We start from the raw sequence: 15,789 nt of genomic DNA on the forward strand, positions 1-15,789 counted from the left end.
CTGGAACCACACAAGCCTTTCTCTGTCTTAGTGCACAAGATACTAAAAGAGCAATCGATGCTGCGTGGCCTTCGAGGCTGGGTTGTCAAGAGCAAGGCAGCTTCCTGGGCTCTCACCTGGGGGAGGCGCTGCCCTGGCACCGCCCTGCAAGAAGTTCAGTCACCTCCAGCCCCCCCCCCCTTGGTAGAGAGATCACATGAGAGACAGAGACCCCAAAAGTCCCACCCATGGTAGAGACCACTTGAAAGACAGAGACCCCAAAACCACAGCTAACCCAGCCTCTAGCTCCCATCCAGACACGTCGGGGAGGGGCTTTCAGATGACTCTATGTCCCAGTCTGACAATGACCACCGGAGGGATCCTGAGAGTCACCCAGCTCAGCCCAGAGGTCCCTCAGAACCACCAGAGAGAGCAATCAAATGACTGTCATTGTCTCGAGCCATTTGTTCAAGTGTGGGCTGTCACATACCAAACACAGGTACAAATCCAGGAGCCTTCCAGAACTCTGTGCCTGGGGGTGTGTAGTTTTTATTTTTGGTGCTGGGATTGAACCTGGTAGGGGGAGGCATTTTGCCTCTGAGCTATACCCCCAGCCTTTTTTTAGTTTTTATTTTGAATTATAATCTCACTAAGTTGCTGAGGGTCTTGCTAAACTGTAGCTGTGAGCCTGCTGCAACCCTCCTGTCTCAGCCTCTCAAGTACTGGGATGACAGGCATGCACCGCCACCACCACTCCTGGCTGGAGTGTGAAGTTGTGAATTTAACACCCACCAGGGACAGGATGGGTCTGCTGAGCAAGTCTTCCTCTCTGACTGTGTCTGAGAGAGTATGGAGCACTGCAGAGAGATGCCATGTCAGGATACCCATGACCCTCAGCTGCCTGCAGTCCCCAGGGCACCATGGACTCACTCTCTCTGATGTGTGGCCTGGGCCAGAGGGGACAGGCGGGCTGCAAAGAAAGCCAGAGTCTCCCAGCGAGCAGGAGGGGCACTTACTCCACTGGCGGAGGCCCACATTCTACTCCCACAGGCTGGGGCATCCCAGTAATGCTGCCCACAGCAGCGCTCTCCTTCCCAACTGGGCAGGGCCAGGGGCTGAAGCCACGCTGGCAGGTGCTTTTGCTTCAGGGCCCACCAAGCCCTGCTGCCCTTCCCAACTCTCCTTCCAGGATCCTTCTGATTGGCCACTCCCGTGTGCCAGGCCCCCAAGATGTGCTCCGCTGCCCAGGGACCCCGTGGACCTTCATGTTTCCATCTGACCCTGACACCAGTGCTCCCAAGTGCAGGCATCCCATCCCTCCTCCACTGGAGCATTTGCCAGAATCTGGAGAGAGAGGAGAGAGGAGAGAGGGAGAGAGGGAGAGAGGGAGAGAGAGAGAGAGAGAGAGGGAGGGAAGGAGAGAGGAGGGGAGGGGAGGGGAGGGGAGGGGAGGGGAGGGGAGGAGAGAGAGAGAGAGAGAGAGAGAGAGAGAGAGTGTGTGTGTGTGTGTGTGTGTGTGTGTGTGTGTGTGTGTTGTGTTACTGGGGTGGAACCCAGGGGCCTTCTACAGCCCCCGTCCTGTCCGGTTCCTGCAGTGGGCACGTGCTCCTCTGCTTCCCTGACAGCATGGTGAGTGACCAGCAGAGCAAGGTATGGAAGGCTGCTCCTGGCCTTCCCCTCACACTCTGGAGATCTTACATCGCCTAGTCCTGGGCAGCCCGGGAAGGCAGGGAGCCTTGCTTGCATGCAGCTGCAGGTCTTAGCCTCAGAAGGAGAAGGAACCCCAGAAGAGCCATCTTAGGGGCCCTCCTGGGGCCTGCAGGGAGGGGCTTCTCTAGAGGAAACGCAGGGCGGCCCGGTGATAGGCCTGTGACTGATGAGACACCAGGCTGTCCCTCCTGTTACTCATCTCACAGCCTGGCAGCCACCCAGAAAAAGAACACCCCCAACCAGGGCCAGGGCCAGTGTAATCCCAGTAACTGGGAGGTTGAAACAGGAGGATTGCAGGTTTTAGGTCAGCTTCTGTAACTTACTGAGACCTTCAGCAACTTAGGGAGACCTGATTTCAAAATAAAAAATTAAAAAGGCTGGGGGTAGCCAGGTATGGTAGAGCACGCCTGTAATCTCAGTACCTGGGAGGCTGAGACAGGAGGATCTCAGGTTTGTAGCCAGTCTCATCAGTTTAGCAAGGCCCTCCACAACTTAGTGAGACCCTATTTCAAATTAAAAAAATAAACAAAACCCCCCCAAAACAAGGGTTGGGGGTATAGCTTGGGAGTAGAATGTCCCTGGGTTCCATCCCAAGTACTAAAAAAAATAAATAAAAGTAAAAAATCCCCAACTGAAATTTGGGGGCTGGGAGGAGGGGTGAAAACCCTCCACCTTACTCAGGCCCCCACCCTGGTTAAGGGGAAGCCTCCAAGCCTCCTGCAGGAACTGATCGAAACCCAGGCCCTCTGCATCTCCCTCCCTTCCTCCAGCCCTCTGGAGGAGGGGAGGCCGGCAGGACTATGGTGGCAACCACAAAGCCTGCAGAGCCCTTTCCCTTTCAGCTGTGCCCTGAGCCCGGAGAACACACCTGATCCAGGTCTCATCTTTGTGCCCCTGTTCCCTGCAATCCTGACCTGACCTCACAGTCCCTACCTGATCCCAGAGGGTTTATCTCCTAGTACCCCTGGGTTCAGTCACCAGTACCAAAAGATAAAAATTTTAAAAAAATAAATAAAAAAGAAAGGACAGAAGGAAGGAAGGAAGGAAAAAAGTATTGGGGATTTTCTCACTCATCCTGATGGCCAGGGGCACTGAGGAGCCCTGGGTCCCCGGGGCCCCTTTCAGTCATGCAGTCTTAAGAGGTACTGACTCAAAAGGCAAGGGGAGAAGGATGCTAGTGTCACCACGGTAGCCCTGTCTCCGATGTGCGTGGAAGCTGGAGGCTGGAGATGGCAGGGTGCTGGAGGCCAGCGCGTGTGCAGGCAGGGGACAGAGCCCAGGCTGCGCAGGAAGCAGTGGCCATCACAAGACCCAGTGAGGTGGAGCAGGAGTTTCTCGAGCTTTCCCCAGCACCAGCTCCTCTGATATATCCCTCTCCACAACTTCAGGGTGACCAATGCCAAGTGCTAAGGCTGGACGCAGGCAGGGGTGAAGACCTGGCACAGTTTGGCTCTGCCCCATCTTTCCAGCCTCCTGGGATGGTGCAGCCCTCGAGCCTCACTCTCCCTAAAGAGGACCTGTGGGTCGCACTTCTTAAAACATTACTACACCTCGGCCTCGTTTATGTGTGCTTACACCTCTTCCTCACAGTCTTTTGAGGCAGGTGCTATTATTATCCTCATGTCATACTTGAGGAAACTGAGGCTTGACAAGGATAGTGGTTCACCTGGAGTGGCAGAGCTCACACAAGGCAGAACTAAGAGGCCAGATCGGCCATGGTGGAGTGCTCCTGTAATTCCAATACTTGGGAGGCGGAGGCAGGAAGATCCCAGGTTTGAGGCAAGCCTCAGTAACTTAGTGAGACCCTGGGAGGGGTGTAGCGAGGGCTGAGGATGTAGCTTGGAGGTAGAATGTTCCTGGGTTCAATCCCCAATACAAAAGAACTAAGAGGCCAGCACTGCTGGACACCCGAGTTCTTGCTCTTGACCCTGATGTTTACAGATGTTTACTAATATATGTGCCTTGCTTGGCTCTGACATGAGGTCCATCCCAACCCAAAGAGTGAAGGATGGGGAGGCTGGGTCCCAAAGCCCTTGTGCCTGCTGTTGTGTCCAGCACAGCAGCAATAACACTATGCAGCTATTTACATTTAAATTAAACTGCAGATCAGTTCCTCAGCTGCATGAGTCACATTTCAATGGCTTGGAAGCCACATGTGGCTAGTGGAGACCATAGTGGGCAGTGCAGATGCACATTTCCATCACTGCTAAAAGTCCCGCTGGGCAGTGCTGGTCTAGCTTGCCTCCTGGCATGCCTGCTGGCCAGGCCACCATCTCTCAGGCCAACAGACCACCTCCCCCTGGGGCTCCCGTGTCCACTTGGTGCTGCTAGCCACGACCCCACCAGATGCCATGGAACACACGGTGCTCCATTTCTGCAAGCCCCAGGTGGGAGTCTCTCTGTGGCCAGTACTGTTGGGGATGGAGGCTGGCTCCAGAGACCTTGGAGCAGAGACATTACTGCTCACAAACATGTCAGCCTGAAGGCAGGTATGGAGACTGAGTGGAAGGTAACAGATTTTAGAGCTATAGAGTCTCAGAAGCGGGTGGAAAATCTGTTCCAACCCTTTCATCTCAGGCAAGGCGACGGGTCAGGAAGGGCTGTGGCCTGGCTCCTAGCCACCGGAGGGAGCCCCAAACATGGGAAAAGTCACTTCCTGGCCTAGAGCCACACCCTGCCACTGGCCAGGCACCCTGAGGCTTTGCAGGGGTGTTCTGATGGGTGCCCAACTGTTCCTACTCCCAAAGCCAAGGGCAGGTTTGTCCTTTAGGTGAAGATGGTGCTGCAGCCCTGCTGTCTGATGGCTAAGGCTAGAGCCAGCTAGGACAGTACCGGGGCCTCCGGGCAAAAGAGCAGGCCGAGCAGCTCAATCCTGCCCTAGCTGAGATGCGGCAGCCACGGGGAGAAAAGCTGCAAAAGAGTGTATATAACAGAAGAGAAACAAGAGGAAATGATGACTCATGGACACCTACTACTTCTGCCAGAGGGGCCTGACAGGCTGGGGCTGGTGGGCAAGCTTTTTGTGTATGTGTATGTGGTATTAAAGATTGAATGCAGGAGTATTCTACTTTTGAGCTATAATTAATTAATTAATTAATTCATTATTCATTCATTCATTCATTTTGGTACTGGCAGTTGAACCCAGGGGCATCCTATTTTGGAGCTATATTCCCAGCCCTTTTATTTTAAACTTTGAAACAGGGTCTTAAAAATGTTCTACAATTGTCTCAGCCTCCTAAATACTGAGATTATGGGCATATGCCACCATGTTAATCTCCTATTTGATTTTTTTTTTTTAATTTTGAAACAGAAACTCACTAAATTATCATGCACTGGCCTTGAACCTGGGAACTTCCTGTCTCAGCCTCTATGGTACAGGCATGCGCCACTGTGCCTGGCTGAAGCAATGTTTTTAAGAGAGGAAACAATGGACTTACTTTTTCCATCAAACCAACCAACACCTATTTTCTAGTCATATTTTTTTAATTCCATGCATTCGTTTTTTAAAATGTACCTGCAAATTTGAACAGAGGAATATCCTACAAAAATCTCTGGCCAGTACTCCTCAAAACTGTCAAGGCATCAAAACCAAGAAAAGACTTAGAAACTGTCCCAGCCAGCAGGGAAACTCGACAGTGTCATGTAACATGACATCCTGGAGGGGACAGCAAAGGGACACTGAGCGAAAACTAAGGAAATCTAAATGAAGTGTGGGATTTATTTATTTATTTATTTATTTATTTATTTATTTATTGTGTGGTGCTGGGGATGGAACCCAGCGGCTTTCTACCTCCGGGATATACTCCCAGACCTATTTTGTATTTTATTTGGAAACAGGGTCTCACTAAGTTGCTGAGAGCCTCACTAAGTAGCTGAGGCTGGCTTCAAACCTGTTTGATCCTCCTGTCTCAGCCTCCCAAGCGCGGAGATTACAAGCGTGTGCCACCATGCCCGGCTTGAAGTGTGGACTTTAATAGTAATGTATTCATAAAGGTTCATAAATTATAGCAACTGAACCACCCAAATGTAAGGTGCTAATTGGGGAAGGTGGGTATAGGCATATGGAATTCTCTGTACTATAGTCTCATGTTCTCATTTTTTTTTTTTATAAATCTAAAACTGTTCAAGAAGAAAGTCTACTAAAATTTTTTAAAGCACCTATTATACAAATAAATTTAAAATTTTTCATGTTAAATTACTTAAAACATTTGGAAGTCTGACTTCTAAAATGGAAGCGTGTTTATTTTCTCCCTCTGAGGCTTCCCCTTTTGTTATCCAAACACAGGCCCCAGGTTTGCCCTCTGCCACCTGCCACTTCCTTCCTCAGGTGGTGAGCTCTTCACAGGACAAGCCTCTGGCTCCAGCTCACCTCATTTCCTGTTTTTTCTTTTCCCTTTTCTCCCCTGCCCTCTTCTTTAACAATTTTGTGGAAGGACTTTTAACATAGCTGGACTCGGTGATGATCTACAGTCCTTGAGCTTGTTCAGGATTACATAGTACAGTGTGTTTGTCTACACCACCCTGCTTCTCTTCAGCCCTAGGCAGGGAGGCTTATCATGGCAGGCACTCCTTGGCTTTCCATGGGGTCGCCTCCCATAAGCCCATCATAAACTGAAAAGATCCTAAATCAAGATACACTTAATATAACAGTTAAAAAGTAAGTTAGAAGAAACGCATTGAATGTGTCTAACCTATTGGCCACCATGGCTTAGCCCAGCCTACTTTAAGTGTGTTCTGAGCTGCAAAATGTGCTCAGAGCCTTCAGCTGGGCAAAGTCATCTACTACCAAGCCCATTTTACAACAGAATGTTGACTAGCTCATGCATTTCCTTGAATACGGGACAGCTCACCAAGAATACTATACACAACGTCTCCCTCCTGACTGTGCCGTCCTCTGGGAGCTGTGGTCACTGTCACTGCCCAGCATCATTAGAGGATCATGGGAAGGGGAGGTACTGAGCAACACAACTGGCCAAATTATGCTATGTGCATCTATAACTAGATCACAACAAATTCCACTATTTTGTATAATTATAATGCACCAATAAGAGAGAGAGAGAATGAATGAGAATGAATCTGAATCATGCCATAGCCCAGGAAAAAAATCAAAATTCAAAGTACATTTTCTATAGAATTGCTTTCATATCATTGTGAAGTTGGAAAGTTGGAGGTCGAACCATTTTAAGTCAGAGACCATCTGTAAATCCATTTACAGAAAAGGAGGCTCATATCTGGCAGCAGGGGCAGAACTAGAAAGCTCACCTCTCCCACCTCTCTGCTGAGCTGGGCTGCAGAGAAGGGGCCCAACACCTCCCAGTGGATACCCTGGGGGTCCAGGCCGCTTGTGGGTGATGGTAGGGTGACTCGCCTCCACCACCCTTCTAGGGCCCAAAGAACATGGGCCTGTTCCCATTGCTGACAGCATTGGCAGCCTCAGGCTCTTCCCCAGGAATCCAGAAGCCTGTGGGGCAGTGACCTGTGTCTTCCAGCCAGGTGACCAGGAGTAGCCGCCTTTACCTGTGAGAGCTGTGGGGACCACTAGGAAGTCAAAGGAGTTAAACCTTGGGATTTCCTGGCCTCTGGGGACCATTCCAAGTGGCAGCCACCTGTAAGATCATGGTCACTAACAGCAATTACAGAGCTGTTTTGGCCACTGCACTTCCAGCCCGTTCTCCAGAAGGGCAGGTTTTCTTTGCTGAGCCCATTCCCAGACCAACCAAGTTCTGCATGGCTGGTGGCAAACACCATGAGAATCCTGTGGGGAAGCTCAGAAGCTGAGCCTTCTGGGCAGGCGGGTGAGAGACCCGGGGTTAACTTCTGCTAGGCGGTGGGAAGTGTACAAGTCTAAGGCTGTCGCCCACCCCAATCACTGGGTCACCTAAGTCTCTGGTGGAGGGTGAAGAGAAGATGAATTTCACCAGCATCACAGCAGCACTGCAATCCAGAGGCAGCGTGGTGTCACAAAGTGGGCAGGATGTAAAATCAGAACAGGGAGCATCCCTCTGGCAATGAGAGGTGCAGCCTACACTTCCCCCTACTCTGCCTCAGTGTCCCATTAGCAAAGTGGAGTTAAAATACTTACTGCAGACTTGGGATGATTACATGAATGGATGCAATAAAAAATGCTCCACAGAACTGTGACCAGCAAAGTTATCATTCCACATGTGAAATGAGAGAGGGTCTTGTGGTGCTTTAACCTTCTAGCACCAGGAACAGAGGACAGCTACTCAGGAACCACAGGAGTCTTTAGCACAGCTGAATGCCACATCTTAGGGCCTCTGAGGTCACTTCCTGTCCCCTCCTTCCCTCTGAGTTTCTGAAGGAAACTGAGGTTCTGAGTGACCACTTGGCCACAGTCCCCTAAGCACTGACACTGCCGAGCTTCATGTCAGTGCCACAGTCCTGTTCCTGCTGATTCTAAGCATGTTGGAACTTGGTGACACCATGCCAGAATCAGGGTGAAGGTTCAGCAAACCACATTTCACTGGGTGTGATCTAAGCAGGATCTTCCCCCAAAACAGGCTAAGAGAACAAAATGACTAATATGGCATTAAAAAAATAGAAACTAAGATGAGATACTGAGAAAATTTAAAAAGGTTTACATTTCACATCATCATCATCATCATCATCATCATCATTATTATTATAATTATTATTATTATTATTATCATCTGCTTTGGTGCCTACAGAGGGCATTTTTCCCCCCCAGGAATGTAAGCTTTTTCTGTCTCCGCTCCAAATGGCCTGGTGTTTAAACAGGATTTAAATCACACACTTGTTATTTGCAATTTGGTCTTTCAGGTGTTGTTAAGCTTTTGAAGTAGCTGTCTGGTCCAGGAATGGTGCTTAATTAGCGATCGCTGTTCTCTCTGGACTCTTCGATACCCTCAGTGTTGGGTATCGAAGTTTCCAGCAACTTCCAGCCCCATTAATTTCTATTTTCTCTAACGAATGGATGTTCCTGGAGCAGCCACTTTAGATGCCCAGGGATCCCTGGTTCTCTACCTTTTGTGGAAGAGAGATGTGGGAAATGGAGGAGGTTTTGTTTTGTTTTGCAGTGCTGGGATGGAACCCTGGGCCTCATGCATGCCAGACAAGCTCTCTACCACTGAGCTGTACCCCTGGCAATAAGTGGGAGATGGGAAGCATGTTTCCTGCAGGTAAGAATGTGCTCTGGCATCTCAGCAATTTGCACACAGGGTCTAGGGTCAGAATAGCCAGGCCCTGAGTCACATTCTCCCTGAGTCGCCTCCCCTGTCTGCACTGAGGCGCCTCCCCTGTCCTGAGCCTCACAGGGCTGATGTCTGAGTCTTGCACTCACCTGAAGGAGGCCCCCACCAGACCCCAACTTCTCCAGTCACTGGTAACATTGGCCCCACAAGTTACAGAGACCAAGAAGGGAACCCGGAATCCCTCCCCACCTTGTGTGACAGCCCCGCAGGGTGTGGCTGGGGTGGAACCACTGTTGCCAGGGATTCCAGATGATTGGAAATGGAAATCACCAATCATCTCTGGACACAGAAGCCACACACGTCCCTCACTCCTCCCAGCCTCAGCGTCACGAGAACATGGGCAGCTGGCCCCAGCGGTCACTCACCCAGGGCTCCCTGGCAGATATCTGTGCGGGTGGCTCCTCCAACGATGAACTGGGGCTCAGCACAGATCTCCTGGGAACAAGACACACAACGTGCTGTCAGCACAGCAGCAGGCGCCTCTGCTGCCAAGACGCCTCCTTCCCAGTGGGCACGGCAGGGAACCCCTTGCCCTGCTTCCCCTGGGGAAGTTTTTAGCCACAGTCAGAGCTCCGTACCTGGGTCCCCCTGACCTGAGCTCCACGGGCACAGGCAGTGGGCACAGGCAGACCCCCTTGCTGAGAAGGGCAGTCACTGGACCCCATGTATGCCCAACCACCTCATCTCTGTTTTTCAGGGCTATGGCAGTATGGAGTCCAGCCTCCACTGCCAGGCCTCCAGACCCACCTGCCATGGCGGTGCCCGCTCTCCATTCCTTCCTGCAGGTCATCTGGCTGGCTTAGAACTTCTCCCTTTCCCACCTTGCTTTCCTCCTCATTGTACCATCTTTCAAGGCTCCTTGCCACCTTCCTCTCCAGGAAGCCCCCTGCGCAGTCCAGCTCCCTCTGGACTCCCCTGGAGTGTGTCAGAGTCTGCACTCTGCAATCCACTGCTTCATTGTGTGCCGTCTGGGAAGCTCAGGGGGATCCCTGTCTTTGTAATGCATGTGCTTCTTGAGGGCAGGACACTGGATCTAGCCCCTCAAATTCTTTTCTAGGGTCAGGATATGCAGAGCATTAAAATATTTGTATCTGCTGTGTACCAGAGACCTTGCATGTAGCTTTATCTCCTACAGCCCTCTCAGGAATGCAAGGTGGTACCACCCCCATCTTACAGGCAAGGAAACAGCAGAGGAGGTAACATTGTGTCTAAAGTTACCCAGCTCACCAGTGGCAGACAGCACTCAGGTTTGAAAGTACTGGTCTCAAGCACAAACTCTTTTCTCACCTGTGAGCCTCTTCTTGTTTAGTGTTTAAACCCCAGGAGGGATTGTCACAAGTCTGATGGAAGCCACCTTTGGACAGTTCTGGTCCTCCCGGCAACCCTCTGAGCGCGCTTCCTGATTCTGAAGAGCCCCACCTCAAAGCCACAGAGGAAGTCAGGGCCCAAATCTGAGCTTCTCTTGGCTCGAGCAAACTTGGTTGGTAGGAGCTGCACATCTGCTCTGAGAGCTGCCCGTGCACACCTCACCCGACACCCCTTGGTGCCCCTCTGTCAATCACAGCTTTCCCCGTGTGAGACCTGGCTCTAGCCCCCGGCCATTCTGGCTCAGCTGCTAGACATTTCCAGAAGCACAGTCTGCGAAGAGCACATTCCTTTCATGCTTCTCCATCAGTCTGTTTGGGGATGACAGAGACAGCGAGAAAGCTCTTCTGCAGAGGCGAACAATGCCAACTTGGCCTGTGGCCCACCAGCCATGCTCTTCTCCAACAGACAGACGGACTCCATGGGCTTGGGGCTGGAAACGTCTTTATATCGAGAATCACTCTGCTCATTCTCTATGTGCCAGGCACTTATCCCAGCAGGATTTTTCCACTATATTTCAGAAACTTTCACATGCCATTGGCAGCCTCTCCAAGAAGTCAAAGTTCACACTTTTGAGCCTAGAGATGCTTCAGAAAACTGAATCCTGTGTACAGCATGCGGGACAATTAAGCATGAGATGTAACAGTCAAAGACACAGGGGAAGGGCTTCGGCTTTGGATTCTGACAACCTGGCTTTGAATCCTCCTGATTCTGCCACTTATTATATAGTAAGTTAGAGGCAAGTTACTCCAGCTCTTCTTTTGGGGTGCTGGGGATGGAATCCAAGGCTTGGTGCTTGCTAAGCACATTCTACCACAGAGCTACACCCCAGCCCAAGTTACTTAAGCCCCTCAAGCCTTAGTTTCCTCATCTGTGAAATGGGGTTGGTGATGAGAACTGCACAGCACAGTTTGCTCTGAGGGCCAAACGAGATGCGTGTAGACAAGCCTTGGCAAGCGCTCTCTCCGTGACCTGTCAGTACTGTTGTTACTGAAGAGGAAGATGATGATAACCACTGAACTTGGAGACAGAACATGCAGGTTGGAGGCTGAGTGCAGACAGCTGAACATAAGCAAGTGGTCGACCTCTCAGGGAAACTGAGGCCTAACAGCACCTGCCCATGCACCTTCCTGACTGCTGCTGGGGGAAGAGGTGTGTCGCCTTGGCTGGTGCCCATCTCTGCCTGGCGGCTTACACTGGCCCTGGGCCTCGCTGCAGCTCTAGAAATTTCCTGCTTTGTCCCCTTCCTACCTGGAGCCTCTCTCTCACTGATATTGCAAAATCCTGCCTGGGGGAGCAGTGGTCTCTCCCCTGCCACTCTCACTTCCACTTCCTCTGGGCCCTGTTCATTACCCCCTCTACCTTTCCTTTTTTTTTTTTTTTTTTTTTTTTTGGTACAAGAGATTAAACCCAGGAGTGTTCTACCTCTGAGCTACACTCCCAGACCTATTTTATTCTTTTTATTTTGAAACAGGGTCTTTCTAAGTTGCCAAGAATCTCACTAAGTTGCTGGGGCTTGCCTCAAACCTTTGATCCTCCTGTCTCAGCCTCCCAAGTACTGGGATTACAGCTGTGTACCACTGCATCTGGCTTCAAGTTAATCTTCTCAGAAAAAGCCTCTAAGATCCCAGGTTCTGCTCCACCTCCCAGTCTCTTCTCTTTTTTCCCCTCCCTCCCTCCCTTCCCTCCCTCCCCAGAGGTCCTTCTTAACTTAGTGGACCACATTCCTCACTTCCAGTCCCTTACTCTGGAGCCGGCAGCATCTCCCCCCACATTTGCATTGAAACTGCGCTGCTCTAGTCACTAGTGACTTGTGTATAGCCAAATCCAGGGGAAAAGATTCTGTTCCCTGCCCAACAATCTTTCCCAGCCTGCGCACAGGCTAGGCGAGCCCTGGCTTGGCCCTGCACACCTGTTTGACTCTGAGCTAGTGTGTCACCTTCCTGAGCCTCAGTTTCTTCAACTGCCAAACAGGAGTAATACTCGCCACTCCCCCTCTGGTTGGTGCAGTGTACATCTGCCTGGCCTAGGCAGCGGCCTGAAGTTGTTCCGGATCTCTTTCTCCCCATGCAAAAGTCCTATAAACATTTCCAGCTATCAGCGGACATGTCTCCTCTAAAAAGTCTTCAGAGACAGAAACTATATGCACTGTGCCTGGCAAAGAGGAGATGTTCAATAAATGCATATTTACCAAGTGAAAGGGTAAGTGGGGATGCGAGAACTCACCATGTAAAGTGCAAGGTAAATGCAAAGTGAACATTCTTGTGCGTGTGCCGCTTTCACAACCAGAATCTCACTGAGGCTCATCAGAGTCTTACAGTCATCCATTCTACAAATAGACACTGTCTTTTTTGTTCATTGATATATCCCAAGCATTAACAACAGTACCTGGACTATAACAGGCACTCCATAAACTGAATGAATGAGTGAGTGAATGAATGACGTGAAAGAGAACTGCCCATGCTAGGTATTCGGGGTATACTGATAGATCATATACACGCAGACCCTGCAATTCAGTAGGGGCATGCACATGTATGTCATTATATTTAGGTATTGTGAAATGCTTTGAAGGAAACCAGCAGAGGACAGTGGCAGAGAGTAACGGGGTGGGGAGGGAGCTGCTAAGAGTGGCCAGGAAAGTCCTCTTCAGGGAGGGGACGCGTGACAAAGGCCCAAAGAATGAGTGAGCCAGATTCCAGAAGCCCAGGGAAGAGTGCCTTGGAGAAGGCCTGAAGCAGGCAAGAAGTGGCCCCTGTGAGAACAGAAAGGTGGCGGCTGCGGCAGGTGAGTCAGAGGAGAGAAAACACCCGGGCATCGCCTCTTCTTTAGATGAGGAGGAAAACAAGTGAGAGAAACGCAAAGTAACTGATCACGGAGCGAGCGTGTTAGCTAGAAGGAGAGCCCGAGTACAGCACCATGCAGAGCCTGCAGGCCAGCTGCCCAGGAGGCCAGCCTGGGCATCAGAGTGAGAAAAAGAGCTGGGGTCAGGGTGGAGAGTGTTTGCTACAGCCCTTGCTGTCTAAGGGCACAATTTGAGATCATAGGAGGAGACCTGTGGGGCCCAGGGGGGTAAAGCAGGGCAGGAAGGCTTTAGTCTCCTAACAGGTATCTGAGTATTAGATTTTCCAGGAAGCCTCCTGTAGGAGTGGCGGGGGAAGTGTGGGGAAGAGTCTCCTAAGAGGCAAAGTCGCCCGGGGTTCTCCAGAAGACAGATGGAGACGCAAATTGTTCCCAGGCCTGGGAGGGCAGGAGGACAGGCCCTGAGGGGTGGGGTGAGGGGTCAGGCCTGGGAGGACAGGAGGACAGGCCCTGAGGGGTGGGGTGAGGGGTCTGGAGGGCCCCTGGGGTCCCTGGTGGGCAGTAGGCCAGTGGAATGGTGGGGAACTGGCTCCTTGGAGCGCTTCTGTCCTTTGTTAGTTTCCAGGGTAAATGTTATGGGGAGGTTTCTCTAGCTGCCTTTTGCAAGGATAAACAAAAACTCGATTGGATACATCTGACCACAGGACCGCAGGAGACCGTCCTCAGACAGGAAACGACCAGGCTCTGCGCTTTCTCCCTCCCGGAGCGGACAGGACAGAACCCGAGTTAGACACTGACTTAACCCTAGCCGGATGCTGCTCCCCTCCCTCCCCGCCCCACCGAATCCACTACAGTCCGAAGTTTCACCCCAGCCTGGGGGTGTCGCTGGTGAACCCCAGCCTCTGCAGGCGGCGCCCCTGGCCGGCTCGCTGATGCAACTGGGGGCCCCGATGCCCCCGGCCCGGGAAGGGCTGCGGGGGGGGGGGGCAGCAGCGGGCCCGGCCCGGCCTCCCCCGGCCCGCGCGTCCTACCGTGGGCCGCTTCCACTCGATGCCCCGGGTTTTGCTGGAGTGGGGCCCCAGCTCCTTGAAGCCCAGGGACGACGGCAGGGCGGGGAACGAGGGGTCCTGGAAGAGCGCGCCGGCCTCCAGGCACTGGTCGCGCAGCGCGGCGTAGTCCTGGTTCAGGTACTTGACGGCCCTCTCGTGCGAGCCCAGCCCCTCGGCCGCCTCGCGGTCCCTGGCCAGCCTGGCCGCGACGCCCGCCATGGTGGCCGAGCGAGCGCAGTGCGGAGCCGAGCCGAGCCGAGCCGAGCCGGGCGGCCGCGCACTGACTCACCGCTCGGGGTGTGGCCTCCGCCGGCGCCGGCCGCGGTGCTGCCCCCTGCGGGGCCGGGGCTCGAACCCGCAGCCCAGGGCGAGGCCGCTCCCCGCCCCGCCCCGGAGCAGCGACGCCCCGGGAGCACCGCTGAGTCAGCCCTAGAGCAGGAGCGAATCGGGCCCGAAACCGGCGGCCATGGCTTGGGCCGCGGGCCTGAGGGCTCTGCAGGAGCCCGGTGCCGCCGCCGCCGCTGCCCGCTCGGAGGAGGACACTGGGCCCAGCCCGAGGGGCGCAACTAGCGCAGGCAGAAGCGGGCTCCAAGCCCCCGAGCCGGGCTCCGATCACCGTGCGGAGGAGCTGGTGGATCACAAGAGGGTTGTGCGACTTAACAACAAAAATAAACAAACAAACAAATAAATAAATAACAAAACCCCAGTCCTCTTTGCTAAATTTGAATTTCAAGCAAAGGAGGAATTCGATTTACCCTATGTATCTTCTAAATAGAGCAGGGGGTAGACCCGTGCTAAAACCAAGGTTTGCTGTTCGCTATGAAACTCAGATTTAAAAGTGGGAGAGTGTTTAGAATAGTGGCCACTGTGGCCACTCTGTCGGGGAGATGGTATTGGATCCGCAGTTCTCACAGAGGAAATGCACTTGTCTCTATTTCCCTATGCTAGTAGGGAAGATTATGTGTTTCAGTGAAAAACTGCATTGTTGAAAGCAGAGATTCTCAACTGGGGCTAATTTTACACCCCATCCTTATCCTATCCCCGGGAACATTTTTTATTTTTATTTTTTGTTGTTACTGAGAATTGAACTCAGAGACTTTTTTTTTTTTTTTTTTTTTTTTTTTTTTTTTTTTTTGTGGTACTAGGGTTCCTGGAAGCCCTTCTACCTCCAGGCTATACTCCCACACCTATTTTTATATTTTTATTTGGAAACAGGGTCTCTGAAGCCAGCACGGCTGGCTTCGAACCTGTGAGATCCTCCTGTCTCTGCCTCCCAAGCTCCCAAGTGCTGGGATTACAAACCTGTGCCTGGCTGAACTCAGAGACATTTTAACTTCAAGTCACAGCCCCAGCTCTATTTTTTATTTTTACTTTGAAACAGTGTCTTGCTAAGTTAATGGAGTCTCACTACTTGCTGAGGCTGTCCTGGAACCTGCAATCCTCCCATCTCAGTCTCCCAAGTATTGGGTTGACACATGTGTTCACCTGGCTCTCAGTGAACAATTAGAAAGTTCTTGGAAAGAACTTTTTTTTCTTTTTTAAAAAAATGTCACAGCCGAGCCTGTCTGGTTGCTCACACCAGTAATCCCCATACTTGGGCGGCTGAGACAGGAGGATTGCTGGTTCAAGGTCAGCCTCAGCAATTTAGTGAGATT

At 51.8% G+C, this 15,789-nt stretch overlaps 1 protein-coding gene across 1 annotated transcript in view; it reads right to left on the bottom strand.

The window, feature by feature from the left end:
- The window catches only part of CAPN2 (calpain 2), a gene marked incomplete at both ends in the record, with an annotated part of 59,055 nt that extends 44,702 nt beyond the window's left edge, over nucleotides 1-14,353 (bottom strand). Inside the window, 2 exons of the mRNA XM_080698556.1 lie at nucleotides 9,287-9,356; nucleotides 14,117-14,353. Of these exons, the coding sequence (XP_080554682.1) occupies nucleotides 9,287-9,356; nucleotides 14,117-14,353 (307 nt within the window). The remainder of the gene's footprint in view (nucleotides 1-9,286; nucleotides 9,357-14,116) is intronic.
- Between the last annotated feature and the right edge of the window lie 1,436 nt (nucleotides 14,354-15,789).

Source organism: Muscardinus avellanarius (assembly GCF_963383645.1).
Source record: "Muscardinus avellanarius genome assembly, chromosome: 7".
Taxonomy (NCBI): domain Eukaryota; kingdom Metazoa; phylum Chordata; class Mammalia; order Rodentia; family Gliridae; genus Muscardinus; species Muscardinus avellanarius.